Source organism: Dipodomys spectabilis, unplaced genomic scaffold, assembly GCF_019054845.1.
Source record: "Dipodomys spectabilis isolate Male_0828 unplaced genomic scaffold, ASM1905484v1 ptg000095l, whole genome shotgun sequence".
In the NCBI taxonomy this organism is placed as follows: domain Eukaryota; kingdom Metazoa; phylum Chordata; class Mammalia; order Rodentia; family Heteromyidae; genus Dipodomys; species Dipodomys spectabilis.
In genome coordinates, this window is record NW_024870772.1 from 32840587 (window position 1) to 32858928 (window position 18342).

At 36.2% G+C, this 18342-nt stretch overlaps 1 protein-coding gene across 1 annotated transcript in view; it reads right to left on the reverse strand.

Moving 5' to 3' along the window:
* Positions 1–433: 433 nt before the first annotated feature.
* Positions 434–18342, reverse strand: part of Ubl3 (ubiquitin like 3) — a 56935-nt gene continuing 39026 nt past the window's right edge. Inside the window, exons 2-5 of the mRNA XM_042685397.1 lie at positions 9516–9624; positions 5542–5628; positions 3495–3572; positions 434–2123 (exon numbers count right to left, since the gene is read on the reverse strand). Coding sequence (XP_042541331.1) covers positions 2071–2123; positions 3495–3572; positions 5542–5628; positions 9516–9624 — 327 coding nt within the window. The 3' untranslated portion in view covers positions 434–2070. The remainder of the gene's footprint in view (positions 2124–3494; positions 3573–5541; positions 5629–9515; positions 9625–18342) is intronic.

Sequence of the window (18342 nt, forward strand, 5' to 3'; positions counted from 1 at the left end):
TGAAAACAATAGCATATATTTTTAACCATCATAAAAGTGAGTGGTAATTAACTAATATTCTTTAACTTTGGAAAAATTAGAACCAAAGTAAGTATTATATGGCTAGCTGCCCAATTAAATAGCTACTAGATTTTGATTGAGACAACACTGACAGGATTCACATATGAACTATAAACAAAGCATATAAATATTTAGTATCTTTTCAATAGGACATATTAGTGATAACAGCAAGGACAAAATTTTCTCCTCTGTTGTGACTGCACACAAATTATCCAGGTCAAATATCAAGAATACACTGGGAATATCCCCAAGCCAACAGCAGAATATTGAGTAAATAAATTTTAGGAAATTCCGGAAGAAGAGAACAGAATTTTAACATGGATGAGCCAGTGCTTAAATAATTAATGACCTAATCAAGACCTTACCACCAAAATGCACTACAATAATTTTTTATTTAGTTTACACAAAGGATCTATAAGTACAGGTTGCAGAAAGAAAATGTTTAGTGCTATTTACATTCATTTTAAAACTCTGCTCTATACAAATTTAATTCTGATCAGTATGAACAATATTTTCGTAGATCTACTGCATATAAAGCCTTTTCATCAAAGCATTAACAATGAATAAAATAACCTGAATGCATTTAAAGAAAGCTGACCATTTGAACAAATTTACACATTTTTAAGGGCCAAGAACACTTATTAAGTATAGAACATAATGTCAGCCTGCAACTTCAATTTTAAAAAGGCTAAAGTTATTTATATGGAGTATTGTTCTATATTCTACACGCCAATCTATATTTAAGTTCTATAGTTAGGCATTTTATAAGTCTTTTATTAAATATATTCTACATATATTTGTAATTTCATCCAGGAAGAAGTCTTCCCAGAGAAAAATATATAAAATCTTTCATATTTTTTTACAGGTTTAGATGAAACTAGCTCATGCTTTAGTGCTGTGCAAATTGATTTTAGCATATCAATCATTAAATTATTGGTATAAAATAAAAGAGTGGCATCCTTCATCATGTATGCCTTGAAAATCTGCTTTTGATTTTGATTGCAAGCACTAACACCCAACACAAACTACATAAAGAAAGGAAGTTAGTATTAATGGAGGTTTTTTTTTAAATTTCAGAATTCATTTGAACTCTAGTGAGTAAGCACAATGCAGGACACAATTATGAATGAGTGATGATTATGGAAAATTTCAGTTTTCTATATTCAAACACATGAAATGATCAGTCACTGAGGTTTTCGGATGTTTCAACACAGCGAAAGCCTCCGAGCAACTGGCACCCTCCCACATTAAGGCTAGAGACGCACTCTCACCCCTGCTGTGCTGTCTGATGAGCACTCAGCCACGGAGGACTCAAGAGTGCAGGATGTGGTACAAGAAGAAAACCAGTTTTAATCAGCCCTCTACCGAGTGCTTAAAACAACAGGCACATTTTATTTTTTCATTTGTTGCAGTGAAAATAGTCACACTCAGCTTAATAGTTTGGGCCAGTGCAGCCAACATGGCTGACTTAGGTAGAATTTGCCCAACATTTTAGTTTCTTTTTCATTTATTCCCTCTTGAGCTGGCCCAATCACTGACTTCATCAATTGCTGGGTGTCTTCCAGTTGGAACTGTGTATATGAGTATTTCTAGGTACCAGAAACTCTTATAAATTCTGCTGATGAGGAAAATAATGCCAATCTTTTTTAGTGCAAATTGTGTTTGGGACACTTGATTTGTTAGTTCTGGTGATGAAAACTGGTGTGGCAGCAAAATAAGTTTTGCTGTGAAAGATAACTTGTTAACTTTTCCCCTGGAGATTGACTGCATTCAAAAACCAATATATTTTAAAACTGCTCAGCTTAAACAAAAATACAAGAAATACAAAATCATAGTGAAAAATGTTCTTGGTTTTTTACTTCATGAGGAAAGATGTCAGTGTTCATGAGTAATTCAGTCCCATGGATGTGCAGACAGACTGCTCCTAAAGGTTTCTGAAGCTATGCTGGGTCTCCTCTTTCCCAGCAGCACGAAAGAAAGACAGCTCACTTCCCACTAGGCAGGCAGCATTTACAGGATTACACAACAGTTACTCTCTCCAGTCTTTTCACGATTCCTCTGACCTAGGGAAAACGAAAAACAACAACATAAAACCAAAATACCTTGTTTATTAGAATGCTGGCAGAACCACAGGGAGGAGGGGCAGACACCCAGGTGTTATGAGGAGTAGTTTCTTGAAAACGTTTGCAGATAAGATGGTTAAGCAAAATGAACCCCAAGATAGGGACACAAGTGGTTTTTTCTTTCTTGCTATTGTTTCTAACGTATTTATAATGTACCATGTGATTTTTTTGTTTCTTTGAATGTTCTTCCCCCATGGTATAACCCCTGTTTTCACTTTATTTGATGTCAGTGCCCTGCATCTTGTATATACACTTTTCTAATTTGGGGAGGGGAAGGAAAAAACAAAATGCTTAAATAGGAATACAGATTGACCCATTGTAACAATGAGATGCAAGACACTATGTTGAAAAATAACTTTACAATTTAGGCAGTGCGGGGGGGGGGGGGGGGGGGGGGAATCAGACAGGACTGGATGACAACTGTAGTGGAGGTGGGAGGGAAGGGATGGTAGGGGGAAAAACAAAGGAGGAGGTAACAATGCTTGATAGGAAATGTACTCATTATCTTGCTCATGTAACTGTAAACCCTCTAGTACAGCATTTTTACAATAAAAACTTATTTAAAAAAAAGTCTGCAGGGGCTGGGAAAGAGCCTCAGCAGTAGAGTGCTTGCCTTGCATGCATGAGGCCCTGGGTTCGATTCCTCAGCACCACATAAGCAAAAGAAAAAAGCCGGAAGTGGCACTGTGGCTCAAGTGGTAGAGTGCTAGCCTTGAGCTGAAAAGCTGAGGGACAGCGCCCAGGCCCAGCGCCCGGACCCAAAAAAAGGTTTGCAGAAAGCGAAGAAGAGGTTACATTGTCCAAAACAGAAATGTATGGCTGAATTATGAAATTTTAACACTTTTGTACATACCTTAATAACCATAAAATTATATAAAGTGTTTGCATTAAAAAAAATTACAAGTGTGTAACAAATACTCTTTTCGGGCCAGGTGTCAGTGGCTCCTTCCTATAATCCTAGCTATTCAGGAGGCCAGATCTGAGGATTGCAGTTCAGAGCCAGCCTGGACAAGAAAGTCTGGAAGACTCATCTCCAATTAACCACCAGAAAAACTGCAAGTGGTGCTGTGGCTCAATGTGGTAGGCCCCATCCTTGAGGGAAAAAGCTCAGAGACAGCATCCAGATCCTGAGTTCAAGCCATGACCAACAAAAAGAAAATAAAGACAAGCAACTAAATAATCTTTTAGTTTTGGCACGTTTCAAATGTATCTAGTTGTCTGACAAGCTTAATTCATAACTATGAAAACTTCGTTTCCTTCAGAATGTCCAAGAAAAACCAGCTACATGTGGCTCTTTAGGAAACAGCTTACCTTGAGAGTTTGGCTCTGGCAATGTCTCTCTGGCCACCAAATGCATCACTGTTGTTTTTCCAAAAGGAAGTTTTAATGCTTTGTGAAAAGTAGAAGAAATCTGGTTACTTACACATGTCTCTATTAAAATCATTAACTAGAACTAAAACCACTGAAGAAACCCCATTGCTTTCTGTATGGTTTCCACCATAGGCTGAACATATCACGTAGAGCATCTCTGCTATGAAATGAGATACGGTTCCTATTGTCAGGTAACTTTCCCAGTATAAAAATGATCCTTGGGGGCTGGGAAGGTGGCTCAGTGGTAAAGTGCTTGCTTTGCATACATGAGGCCCTGGGTTTGATTCCTCAGCACCACATAAACAGAAAAAGCTGGAAGTGGTGCTGTGACTCAAGTGGTAGAGCACCAGCCTTGAGCTGAAGAGCTCAGGGAGAGCACCCAGGGCCAGAGTTCAGGCCCCACAACCACCACCACCACCAACAACAAAATGATCCTTGGTAGGCAAGGACTAGGCTTGAGAGATGAATAAAGATCAATACAAAATAGGTTCATCTCAGTTACCATCTTTAGCCAAGACAAGACAAAGTACCTTAAAAAGATTTTTGTTTGTTAGGTCCTTTACTCCCAATTTCTTGAGTGTGAAGCCAGAAATATTTGTACCTCACTCCTCATTTCTTTATTCTGATAATACTGAAATAATTCCTTGATGAAACTTAAAATGATTTTTTAAGGTATCCTTTTTTTATTAAGCACAGAAAAAAGCTTAGATTGTCAACTGTAATAAAATTATTGTACTGACTAGGCTGATGATGAATGGTGAACAATTGTAAATTCTCAACCTTGTATTTTAATTTTTTTCATTTATTTATTTATATATTTTTGGGTCCAGTTGTGGGGCCTGAACTCTGGGCCTGGGCACTGTCCCTCAGCTCTTCAGCTCAAGGCTAGCGCTCTACCACTTGAGCCACAGCACCACTTCCGGCTTTTTTCTTTTTTGCTTATGTGGTGCTGAGGAATCGAACCCAGGGCCTCATGCATGCAAGGCAAGCGCTCTACCACTGAGCCACCTTCCCAGCCCATCAACCTTGTGTTTTTAAATTAGAAAATTTTTCTTTACTCTTTATGACTTCCTTTTTAATCAACTATAAACTTGAATAAGGTTTATAATCATTACTTTGCAAGTAAGACCTTTTTGCCTCCTGCTTTTCAAGTCTTGCTGTATACAATGACTGTTAACGTGTAGCTTTTCAATAGACCTGACTATTTTCAGTTATTTTAAAGCAGATCCTTTCATTTGCCTACAAATTATAAAATTGTCTGAATATATGTGAAATATGTAATATATATTAATCAAAATAAAACAAATTCCAATGGCAGACGATGTGCCCTATGGGGGGCACTACTGAGCTACACATTCTCAACCACATATAAAGAACAATAATAGCTAACAATTAAGTGTTCACTATGTAGCAACCACTGTTCTAAGAAGGAGTTTATCCCTCCCAACCTATGCAGCAGGCACTGTTGTATCTCTATTATCAGTAAGGAAAAGTGGCCCAAGGTCACACAGCTAGTAGGTCATAGGGCTGAGACACAACTTAGTCTGGTTACGAAGTTTGCTCTTTCAGTCACCATACTAGATTGTTGTACTCCTGACAACCGCTTACTTTTATTTGATTAGCAATTATATTGTAGGAATTAAATTGGAAACATCTCTTCTTTACATTTGAAAACCAATTATAAACTTTTCCTAGATCATGTGTCAAATTTTTGCTTAAAAATATTATATCTAAATTTAATTAACCAGAAGTACAATACAATTACATTTATAAAAGAGTAAGTATATATACTCCTATTTGGAGATCGATTTTGTTCCTGAAACTAGCTCTAAAATAAAATTTAAATGAATGTAAAATAGTGTATTAAAAAAGGCAGATTCAGAGTTTAAATGAATTTTTCTTAGGAAGTTCGAGCATTAGCATTTAAAATAAACTGAGTGATACTACCATGGACAGACATTAAATCCCAACAAAAGTGACTCCTTACCTCCTAATGTGACATTTCCATGTAGAAATCGTCCTTGATAAATAAGTCTCAGAATATTTGGACTGCTGACCTGTTCTTCTTCCCAGTCTGAAAAGAATCCACAGAACTGGTTAGGTGCATTTCAACACACGCTTGAGGCACTACTGTATTGTTTAAAAGTCCAGACACAAATCAGTTTAGTGCATCACAGAGACACTTCCTAATAATTGGAATAGTCACAAAATAGTCACTTCAGGCTTTGCTCTTTTTCAGTTTTTTCATTAAATAGCAAAAAGGTACATTAAAAAGCAAAAGTTTTTGCCTTTTCTTTTTTTTTTTCTAGGTCTGAGATCAGGACTCAATTTCCACTCCTATGTCCACTTTCACACTGGCTAGCACTCTCCCAACTACGTCACTAGTAGTTGCCTTTTAAATCACACAAAAATGTGCCAAATCATAGGCTTGAAGTTTAAAAACTTAAGTTGGGAGAAACCTAATTATAATAAACACACACACAAACACGGTGTATGCATGTACATCTTTATATTATATATAATGATAGAGAAATATATTACTTGAAAATTCATTTCAGTTATTAGTAATACAGCATATTTTTGTTTTTCCTTTTAATATCTTTAAGTAGTTGTACAAAGGAATTGCCATTACACCATATTTTAATGTTCCAATACATGTATCTGTTAAAAGACATATATTTAAGACTATAAACAATATGAAAAACTCAATATATTTGATATACTATTGTCTTTTTGAGGCAAATTGCAAACATTACAGAAGATACAACATCAGTTCATTTTAGTCATGGTGAATATTCTCAGAAGCCCCAAAACTAGTGCCTGGTAGAAGATACTATACAAACATGAAAACGAGGCAAAGACATGAAGAAAATCAGTCTGTAGAATAGACAACAGAATATTTCTTCAGTCTAACGCTCTCCCAGCTGAGCTATCTCGGCAAGTTCGACAACAGAATATTTAACCTTAGCATATAACTATACGATCAGTTTGTTTCCTATAGAAATTCCTATTGTCAGATGGTAGCTGACAACATAATAAATAGAGGGAAGTAAATCTTTTCCTTTGGGCTTGATGAGTGTGCATTTGATAAAATCACTACTTTCCACAGAAAATTGGAAGAGAAATGAATGTCAGTCATTTCTGGTTCCCCTGCCTATGCTGTTCTCCCTTCCCGTAAGCCTTTTCTGCTTTCTGAGTCTGCTGCCCCCAGCCAGACTCCTCCTCTTCTAGAAGAAAAATCTAATAAGCACTAACACTTCAGAATGAATTGTTTTTACCTCATCACTTCTAAAATTATTGTTTAATAGGGTATTTCTGGTCAGGATATGAATGTTTTATAGATCTAAAGGCAAATGATATTGAGTGTTCCAAGTCCTACTGAAAATAGCACTCTAAAAGTATTTAAAGCAATTTTTCATTTGCAAAACTTGAAATTATACATTTTATTATACTATGATTTCCAAGCACATCATTTATTTAATATGCTATCTCCCTTCTCTTCTCTAAAGATCTAAAATTTAGAATGGAATTCAGAACAAAGTTTACAGAAGGAATTCCAGGTACTAGTAAAATGCTATGTCATCACTCTACCTACTAGCAATACTTCCAAAAAGTTGCCTAAAGATATATCTAGGAAAACTAAATCCTTCCAGACATAAATTACACACAAAGTATTTTGTTGACTAAACATTTGCTGTATTCTTGTTACTAGCTTCAACAACCTTTAGCTTCAATGGATCTTTAGCACCTTTTAAGATACATACAGTATAAGCATAAAATGTTAATTTTTATATAAAATAATTTATTTTCATTTTTGTTTAAACTTTCTGAGTAAGTCTGACAAACTGAGAAAAAACTGGGAATTAAAAATCTTTTTCCTTAGGGTTAGTACCAACAGGCTGAGTAAATTTCAATACTGGTAGATGATTTGTTCAATTTGGGTACCATTTAATGGTAAAGACTTGTGCTTGATGCCCTGTTTATCATTAATACTAGTATTTGAAAAAATTAAACTAATTTCAATGTCTAAGCCAAATAATTAGCAAATGGAAGTACTTTTTACTGTAAGCTATACATTTGTCCAAATAAAAATTATTTTGACAGGAGATTATTCTTTTGTGTCTTGTGTTACCATCCCATGATATCCACATATCACAGCAGCTATCGACTGTACTCTCAAATCGTAAGAATAATCTATTGTGTACTATCTAGCTCACTGTTCTTAGGTACTTAAAAAATGCCTTTCATACTATTAGTTATTAATCTTGTCTTGAAAAAAAAAAACAAAGCTCCCAGCTTTTCTGAAGTTCCTTCTAAGCTATATGACCTTTAGCTTCAGTTCCTTCTCGATTTAGACACCAACTCATTGGTCATCAATAGGAAGAAAAATGAGTGTTACATAAATCAGTGTTTCTTAGACTGGGAACTACAAACTTATACAGACACATTCTAAGAATCTAAAAGTCCTCTTCAGGATTTTTCAAATTGTTTTAATTATAATGGTCATCTAGAAGAGATCTGCAAGATAATTAAAATAATCAAATGATAGCCAAGTGTAGCTTTGGGATGTTAGTGTCCAAACATACATTAGGATGATAACTACACTGGTGACAAGCAGTCGGTACTGTAGCTTTCAAGAGGTTAGTGAAAAAAGAACAGGGGCTGATCGTATGTAGTGACCTATTCTAAGAGAAGACTGAGTGAGAATTGGGACAGTATAAGAATAAAGGTTTGTGGCAAGTCTGCAGAACCATGGGTCTACCACTCTTAACACTATTCAAGGTGCCAGTGAGTCAGTTTTACACCAACAGTATATCATCTGGTACATTATGTCATTATTTTTTTTGAATTTCGGGAGTATTTACATTTTCTTTCTACATCCACTTTAGTTTTGTGTTTCTCAGAACCAAGTTTAATTCATTTTGTTTCTATATTTTAAAATGCGCATTATAATAAAAAATTTTAAATCAGAACTCAGGAATCTATAAGAATTCCCTTTCTCTTATAAAGAGGTTCCCAGTAACCTAAGAGTCATTATGTATATACATTATATTTTGTTGTTGTTGAAATAAGTCTTGTCCTTTTAAAGTTCAAATTGCTCCTGCTAATAAAATTAAATGCCAAGTAATCTCAGTTTCTAGGAAGGCCTGAGGCAGGATTTCAATGTTAAGGCATCTGTGTAACTTAGCAAGACTTTATTTCAAAAGAAAATTGTCATATGGTTGAGGATGTAGTTCAGTGGAATGGCCTAGCATGTATGAGACTCTGGGTTTCAATTCCTAGTATTGGAAAACAAAAACAAAACAAAAAAATGTAAAGGAATGGTTGAAAACATGCTATCCCTACGGTACATAACACAGGAAAAGGTCTTGAGGACAACTGGACAAGTTTAAGTAAGAACATGAACTAAAAATACAGAGTCTCACTAGAAAGGAAAGCAGCAGAGGAAGGAAGGGATACCAATAAAAAATTGTCTATTACATGTAGTGGCTTGAAAAGGCACAGCATAACTGACCTTGTTCAGGGAAGACATGGAGTAATATAAGTTAGGTTAACTATGTTACAGCTAAAATTTAAATATGTCATCTAGAGAAGACCAATGGGAATGGATTATAATCTGGTCAAGGTAGCTTTTCTTTCCTTGTATTTTGTTTTAGCAAATATAATTTCATTGATATGAAATTATTATGTATTAAGCCAATTTGTGTTTTTCCTTTTCAAAACTATTTTTTCGCGCTATGGCAAAAGCAAGGACTTTGCTCACCTAGCTCCTTTGCTGCTTTGAATGACAAAGCTGAGAAACAAAATCTAGGGGAAGTTCCTTTTAAATCCGGCTTTCATAACCTCAGTTACTTTTATTCTTTTTCATTTTACATACTTATAACTTTTACAAAATGTTTGCAAAACAGGTATGGCACAAAGAATTTACAATGTTTGTTGATGGGAGAAACCACCACTCACCCATTGGCCAGTTGTCATACACATGCTTTGCAATGTCAGAAGCAGAATCATTAGGAGAAAACAGGAACTCTTTTGTTTTTCCGCTCACCAGGATGAGGCGCAAATTAATCTGAAAAAAGACAATGGTTTTCTTAATATAAAAACTTTAAGAATGGCTTTCATAAACTTTTCATTTAAATAAATTATTACCAGTACCATTTTTTTTGTTTTTTTAATTTACTTAACATGCTAGGAAGGTAGCTCAGTGGTAGAGTGCTTGCCTTGCATGCATTAGGCCCTGGGTTCAATTCCTCAGCACCACATAGGCAGAAAAAGCAGGAAGTGGTACTGTGGCTTAAGTGGTAGTGTGCTAGCCTTGAGCTGAAGAGCTGAGGGATGGTACCCAAACCCCATGACTGACAAAAAAAAATAATTACTTAAATTCTATTAACTTTATTTAAAAGAAGGAATAGGAATTTGGCATACCTTTATTTCCTATTATTTAATGTGTGTGGCAGATATATTTGCCATAATAAGTGAATAAAACCAAAATTCTTTCTATTTAATTACAAGTTCTATAGGCTATCAATATTACTCTAAAAAACTAAATAAAACCTAATAAAATGTTGGTCCTGTATTCCTTATCACTAAACAGATAAAATAGCTTAGGATCCACTTAGATATTTCTAAGTCAATATTTATTTGCTTATACGATACCAAGTATTGCCCAAAATGTTCTTTAAAATGTTCATCTGCCATAATTAACTTGCTGTTATTTTTTAAATAACCATATGCATTCATTTCCCACAAGTAACAGAAATGCAAGTATTGTTTTCTATAGCTCTGAGCCCCTGCTAAGACTAATAAAGACCTTTCTTTAATTGAGTTTGCTCCAGATCTGAGTCTTGGGAGTAGGCAACATAACTTACACACAAAGAACAGAAACTTTACACACAGAACAGAACTGCTTTATACAAAGAACAGAAACTGCTGCTGTACAGTTTGACTTATGCTAAGTCCCAGGTTACTCTAACTCTCCTCTTCAGCTACAATGGCTATACATTTTTTTCTCACTAAAAATCCCAGAAAAGCTTTAGTACACTAGCACCTACTATGAACACACTGCTACCCACTACGGCATCATCAATATGCTAGTCACTGATTTTACTATCTTGGTCATGGCAAGACCATTCCTGGCCATCAACACTTTAAAAATACTGAATTCTATAAAACATCTCCTCTTGAAAATACATGTGCACAAACAATTCAGACTGCAACAGATTCTTGATTTGATGGGGGAAGAGTTGGATTTTACATTAGAACCTGTACTCCTAACAGTATGAACACTTCCAAAATCCTTCTCAATTTATCAGAAATTTCTTTATGCCTTGAAATATGACATCAAAGGGCTTAATTTAGAAACAAAAATGATAAAATCACTCTGCTTTCAAGAAGTAAAGCTTAAGCATACCAAATCCAAAAATCCAGAACTTTTAAAAAGTACATTTCAAGATTTTGGATCTTTGAATTAAGGATACTCAACAACTAAACTCTGTGCAAATATTCCAATATCTGCAGAACTTCAAAAATTGAAGTATTTCTGGCTTCAACCATTTCAGATAGGGGTTATGTGTAGCATGCAGAAAGTTTGTGTCCTATTTTAAAAGTTCAAATAATAATTGGAAAAACTATTAAATTTTTAAGAAGCACTACTAATTTTCCTACAGAAAATAAAGAATCAAGATTTTTCTTTAACTTTTTATTATCTTCCAGTAGTTGTACAAAAATGTTCCTATTCTACGAAACAGTATATGAATACAAGATACAAGGTGTCTAACAACATCGTCACCCATTACTCCTAACCCATCCCCCCTTCTCTCACTTTTCTTTTCTTCTTTAAATTGAGATTAGGTGTTTACATAAACTTCACATATTTCACAGTACTGTGGAATAGTGATACTTAATGTCACAAATACATTTTAGCCTTCACAAGGAAAATGGTCATTATCATGGTCTATAAAGTCTGTGAATTCTATGAGCTTTGACAATACAACTATTTCTTTCACATCAGGTGATGTTTTACATTTCTTTCTTTTTGCTTAGTGTATAGTGTAGGGTGTTCCCTCTTTCCCTCTCATTCCTCCATTCCCATTGCTGTCTTTGGTTGCTTAGTTCTTTTTCTTCTATGTCCAGTGCAGCTGATGGGCCCCTTTGTTGTATGTTGTTCTGTTTCCCACTTATTCTTCGTCTTCCTCCTGGCTTCCCTCCATTGCGTGCATTCATGTCTGTCTGTCTGTCTGTCTGTCTCTATCTACCTACCTATCTATACCATATACATAGTCAAGAACATGGAGTCATTTAACAATGATACGACAAAATGAGTGGCTGTCTTGTTTCTCTCGAGTTCTGTTTGTCATATCTCCCTGTATTTTGGTTTTAGCATCCACATATCAGGGAGACCATGTGCCATTTGTCTCTTTGTTCTTGGCTTACTTCGCTCAAAATAATTTGCTCTAGTTCCATCCAATTCCCTGCAAATGCCATTATTTTGTCCTTTCTAATGGCTACACCATAAGGAATCAAGATTTTTCAAGGAAGAAAAGTAACATCTGCAATACTGGTGAATCTTAGTTCTTATATATATTATTATTAATGAATAGTAATAGATGTATATCGTATTCAGAATTTGTATGGAATCTTTTAATGGTGACAAACTACTATATAAGGTTCTCCAGTTGTTAATGCTCATGAAACTATATCCCTTCAGTCATAAGTGTTAAACCAGAAAAACTATAATTCAAGAATCATGTAAATGCTATTAACCTATTATTTCATGGAATCACGTAAGTTTAAAATTAATTCCAAATAGGCTTTTATTCAAATTATACTAACTAGGGGTTGGAGGTGTGGCGAAGATGGTAGAGCATCAGCAAATGAGCAAAAGCATCAGATACCAAGTTCAAGTCCTAGTCTTGGACCCCCTCCCTGAAAAAAACCATTTATCAAGTGAAAAGAGAGTCAAGTCTGAAAGCGGAAACCAAAGCATACTTTTGATTATCCTTGATGTCTAAAAATATGGAAATGTAAAAATAAGTTATGGTATGTCTTTACCCAGGAAATCTATGGAGCTGTTAAATGACATAAATGCTAATGTATTTGATATGGAAAGCTGTTTACAACAAATTTTAAGTGAAAAATAACTGGCTATAAAACAGTATTGCAAAAAAAACCAAAAGCACATACACTGAATTGCTATGGATTGGCTTAGGTTCTCCTAAATCCCTATAATGAAGACCTAACTTCCCCAAATACCTGGAGACAGGTAGAGGGTCTTCAGGAGGTAGGTAGGTAAATGAGGCCCTAAGAATAGGGTTGTAATATGTAGGGCTGTAGTTCTATAAGTTTGGGCAAGCTCTTTCTTCTTTGTCTGTTACTCTTTCTTCTATACTTTCCTTTTTAAGCATGCATTTCCCTATTTCATGATGTTTCTAACTACCAATTTTGTTTTTTTAAAAAAATATATTGTATTTCAACATTTGGACTTGTACATTTCATTGTTGCAATAATGTTGAAAAACGAACTTTACAACTTTGGGGGGGAGGGGAAGGGATAGGAAGGGGAAACAAAGGAGGCAACTATGCTTGATAAGAAATGTACTCATTACCTTGTCCATGTAATTGTAATTCCTTTGTATGGTATTTTCACAACAAAAAATTTTAAAAAATATTGTAAAGGTGCTATACAGAGAGGCTACAGTCACATAAGTCAGGTAGTGAGTGCATTTCTTTTTGAACAATGTCATCCCCTCCCTCATTTTCTCCAGACTATTAATGTTTTGTTGGACAATGAAAACAACTTAAATGCATGAGATCCTGGGTTCAACACCAGCACCAAATTAAAAATAACAATAAACACTACTGATTATTATTTGAGTTTCTTTGGTTTTTAGGAAGCAAGTGCCAACTGGAAAAGAAAGAGACAAGATTCAAAACCTGACTTTAGTGACTGGGCTCTGTATCAAATGAGCAATGTAACATGTAGAAAGAGTGAATAATATTTTCTTTTCTTTTTTTTTTTTTTTTTTTGAGTCCGGTCGTGGGGCCTGAACTCTGGGCCTGGGCACTGTCCCTCAGCTCTTCAGCTCAAGGCTAGTGCTCTACCACTTGAGCCACAGTACCACTTCCGGCTTTTTTCTTTTTGCTTATGTGGTGCTGAGGAATCGAACTCAGGGCCTCATGCATGCAAGGCAAGCGCTCTACCACTGAGCCACCTTCCCAGCCCCTCATTCTGAATAATATTTTCTTGATAGTACTGAGGATATAGGGGCATTAACAGGAAAGTACCTCAGTCTTCAACTTTTTGGGCTCTGGATCTCTACTGCCAGCAACATGCCACAGTTAATTATTTAGAAAGGCAATCTGGAAAAACAAAATTAATTCGGAGCTACTATATTAGCATATATTGGGCCTAGTTTTCAAGCGAAGATTATGACTAGGTTATTGTTTTGGAAGATTAATAGCTTGTTCTTGTTTTGGTCCTTTATGCATCTAAGAACAAACATTCCTATAATAAAAGTATGATTCTACCCCAGTCTGGAGCCAAATATATCCATGAAGGAAAACACTGAATTTCTATAATTTCCCATGGAACAAACTTTAAAGCAATTACCCAGAAAAATATCTGGATATACAGGCTGGTCAATACTGAATTGTTCCTATACTATAGTAATAATCTTCTCAGGCTTATTTGAGATGTCAATTATAAGTTCTCTCAGTATTGTAGGACAATTTCTATAAATGTTAACTCTTTAAAATAGCATTACTTATTATTTTAATAGTTACTAATGGAATTTTTTTAATTTTGTGAAGCCAAATTAAGTCTCTAAACACTATACCTCCTAAGATTCTTCTTTTTATGGGAGGGGAAGGGATGATGGGAACGACCCATGGGGATGGGGATAGCACCCATGCTAGTCAAACAACTTCCTCAATGTGGTCAATGTGGAGATAGTCTCTTGGACTTTTCTGCCTGGGCTGGCTTGGGCTGTGATCCTCAGATCTCAGCCTCCTGAGTAGATACAATTACAGATATGAACCATTGGCACCCAGCTTCAACACTTTTTTTGAGACAGGGTCTCCCCAGGCTGACCTTGAACTTAGAATTCTTCTGCCTCTGCCTCCTGAGTGTTGGGATTACAGTTCTGTACTACCAGGCACCACCAAGACTCTTTATAGTTTGATATGTTATATACATTTGTGCATATACTTCTTTTAAAAAACAACCCTACTACTCAAGATGACTTGGATGGAACTCAGACAGAGATCTTAATATGTAATAAAATTGTCAGGAAATATCTACTTCATTTGTACAAATGAAGTAGTTAGTTAATAATTATTTTTGAGGCAAAACAGCACTATATGTGAAGTAGAACTGCATGATAATTTCCTGCAAGGCCCAAGGAACAAGTAGTATTCTTCAATGCATATAAATTTCAAGTTAAAAGCTTTTTTCACAGAATGAATTGTTTTAAATTGGTCAGGATGGAAAAAGTGAGGGGATAGAAAGGAGAATGGAAGATAGAACTGACTGGGACGGCCTCTGGAAATAAAAGACAATTATAGAGATAGACAATGCCCTTTAAGAAGAACTATGACTGTTTTCTACCAAGGGACCAACATGTTGATTAGAAAAAGAATTCTCGCTTCTTCTATGAGAGTCTGGGAGAGAGAATGGTGAGGAGTGCTGGGGTTTTCTCTTTCCTGTGGGAAAAGGATCAGCAGAAGCACATTTGCCTTCTTTGCTAAGTTACAATAACCAGTAAGTCAAGTGGGAAAGGTGCTAACCTTCTTTACAAATCACTTTTAAAAAGCCCTCAACTTATCCATCCCAAGGGAATTATGCTGAGTGAAAAAAAAAAACAAAGCCACTCCCCTAAAGGTTTCTTACTGTATGATTCCACTTATAACACTCTTTAAATGATAAATTATAGGGATAGACAACAAATCAGTGGTAGCCAGGTATTAGGAAATGGTTAAGAGGAGGAGGTACTGTACCTATGCTACGGTGCAAGAGGGATCCTTGTGATGGGACTGCTCTGCATCAGAACTAAATACATATATACATGTGAATCTACTAAATACTACTAGAAGGTTTATGTATGCTTGAGAGGAGGTAGCATAAATAATTCCCCCAAAACCTAATCATGCTGGGTGAAATACTTAAACTAGGTCTTTGAAAGGTTAGACAAGTGTTTCAAGGGAGAACTGGAGAAGCCAAGAAAGTATTCCTATTCCCCACAGGAATGGGGCAGCAATTATACCTATGAAGAACAATGCTTGATAAGAAATGTACTCATTTCCTTGCTCATGTAAATTGTAACCCCTCTGTATGGTATTTTCACAATACAAAACTTATTAAAATAAAAAGAAAGAAAGAAAACTGGGCTGGGAAGGTGGCTCAGTGGTAGACCACTTGCCTTGCATGCATGAGGCCCTGGGTTTGATTCCTCAGCACCACATAAGCAGGAAAAAAAAAAGCCAGAAGTGGCACCGTGGCTCAAGCGGTAGAGTACTAGCCTTGAGCTGAAGAGCTGAGGGATAGCGCCCAGGCCCAGAGTTCAGGCCCCACGACGGGACCCCCCCCCCAAAAAAAAAAAAAAAAAAAAGAAAAAAAAGATAACAGATCTTCACCTATAACACCTATATATATGAATTTGTGTCTGCAAATTTACTCATATTCAGTGGACTAAGAAACAATTACAAATAAGAGTTATAAAGTAAAGTACACTGAGATTGACTAAATTAATTGAAGCTCTAGGATCTTTTTCTATGTTCCTTTAGCACTTAACCCACGTGGGGTACATTGTCATACATACTAAATACTAAAATCAGTGGAATACCTTATTTTTAATTGCAAAAACTTTACGTACACTAGTTAGAAGATAAAAAAATATCAGAGTTAGGCATGGTAATCTCAGCAGCTGAGAGGCTGTTGAAGCAGGAAAATTGAAAGGTTGAAACAAGGGCAATGAATGAAGCAAGTTCAAGGTCATGCTAGTCTTTAAAGTAATACCTTATGTGAAACCAGGTGCTGGGGTCACACTTGTAATCCTAGCTACTCAGGAGACTGAGTCTAAGGATCAGGATTTGAAACCAACCTGGGCAGGAAATTTCATAAGACTTTTTTTTTTTTTTGGTCAATTGTGGGGCTTGAACTCTGGGCCTGGGTGCTATCCCTCAGCTCTTCAGATCAAGGCTAGCACTCTACCACTTGAGCAACAGAGCCACTTCCAGTTTTCTGGTGGTCTCATGGACTTTCCTGTCCGGGTTGGCTTTGAACTGCCATCCTCAGATCTCAGCCTCCTGAGTAGCTAGATGTGAGCCACAGGCTCTTATCTCCAATTAACCAGAAAAAGCTACAAGTATAGATAGGTGTGGCTCAAGTGGGAAAGTGCCAGCCAACCAAGAATCCTCAGGCCCTGAGTTCAAGTCCCAGTACTGGCATCAAAAGACAGGAAGGGAAAGAGGTGGGGGAGGGAGGGACGGAGGGAAGATAAATGAGAGGATGAGAAGGAGGGAGGAAGGGAGAAAAGGAGGGAGGGAGGGAGAGAGAGCAAGAGAAATGCTATATAAAAAATCAAAAAACAAGAAGTCAAAAGCAAGATCAGAGAAGTTTCTAAGCTTAAATTCCCAAATAAACTTTTATATTTCATTTATTTGGAATGTGAGCTTCCAAAAATTATGTTCCAAAGCAATATTCATTTTTTTCTGAATTATATGAATCACCTTTATTTAACTATTCATTTAATAAAAGTCGCATGAATAAGCTGCTATAAAGATAAATGAACAGGGATGGGAATGTGGCTTAGTGGTAGAGTGCTTGCCTAGCATGCATGAAGCCCTGGGTTCAACTCCTCAGTTCCACATAAACAGAAAAAGCTGGAAGTGGCACTGTGGTTCAAATGGTAGAGTGCTAGCCTTGAGCTTTTAAAAGAAGCTCAGGACTATAGACCCATTTTTTTGATGAATATCAATGCAAATCTTCTCAACAAAATTATGGCCAATTGACTTCAACAATTCATCCAAAAAAATCATACACCGTGATCAAACAGGATTCATTTCAGGGATGCAAAGCTGGTTCATCATATGCAAAGCAATTAATATAATTCATCACATCAACAAGAGCAAGGATAAGAACCACATGGTTATCTCAATAGATGTAGAAAAAACATTTGACAAGATCCAACACCCCTTTATGATGAAGGCTCCGGAAAAACTAGGAATCCATGGAACATTCCTCAATACAATAAAGGCTGTATATGACAAACCTACAGCCATGCAGAAGCTCTGCAGCTTCATGCAATCAAAATAGGAATGGCCAATATATACACGAAGAAATGTTCAACCTCTCTAGCCATAAAAGAAATGCAAATCAAAACAACACTGAGAGACCACCTCACCCCAGTGAGAATGGCTATAATCAAGAACTCTAATAACAACAGATGCTGGAGGGGATGTGGACAGAAGGGAACCTTACTGCATTGTTGGTAGGAGTGTAAATTTGTTCAACCACTTTGGAAAGCAGTATGGAGGTTCCTCCAAAGACTCCACATAGAGCTCCCCTATGACCCAGCAATCCCACTTTTGGGCATTTACCCAAATGATCACAAACAAGACCATACTAAAGCTGCCAGCACAACTATGTTTATTGTAGCATTATTTACCATAGCTAAGATTTGGAACCAACCCAGATGCCCCTCAGTAGATGAATGGATCAAGAAAATGTGGTATATACACACAATGGAATTCTATGCCTCCATCAGAAAGAATGACACTGCCCCATTTGTTAG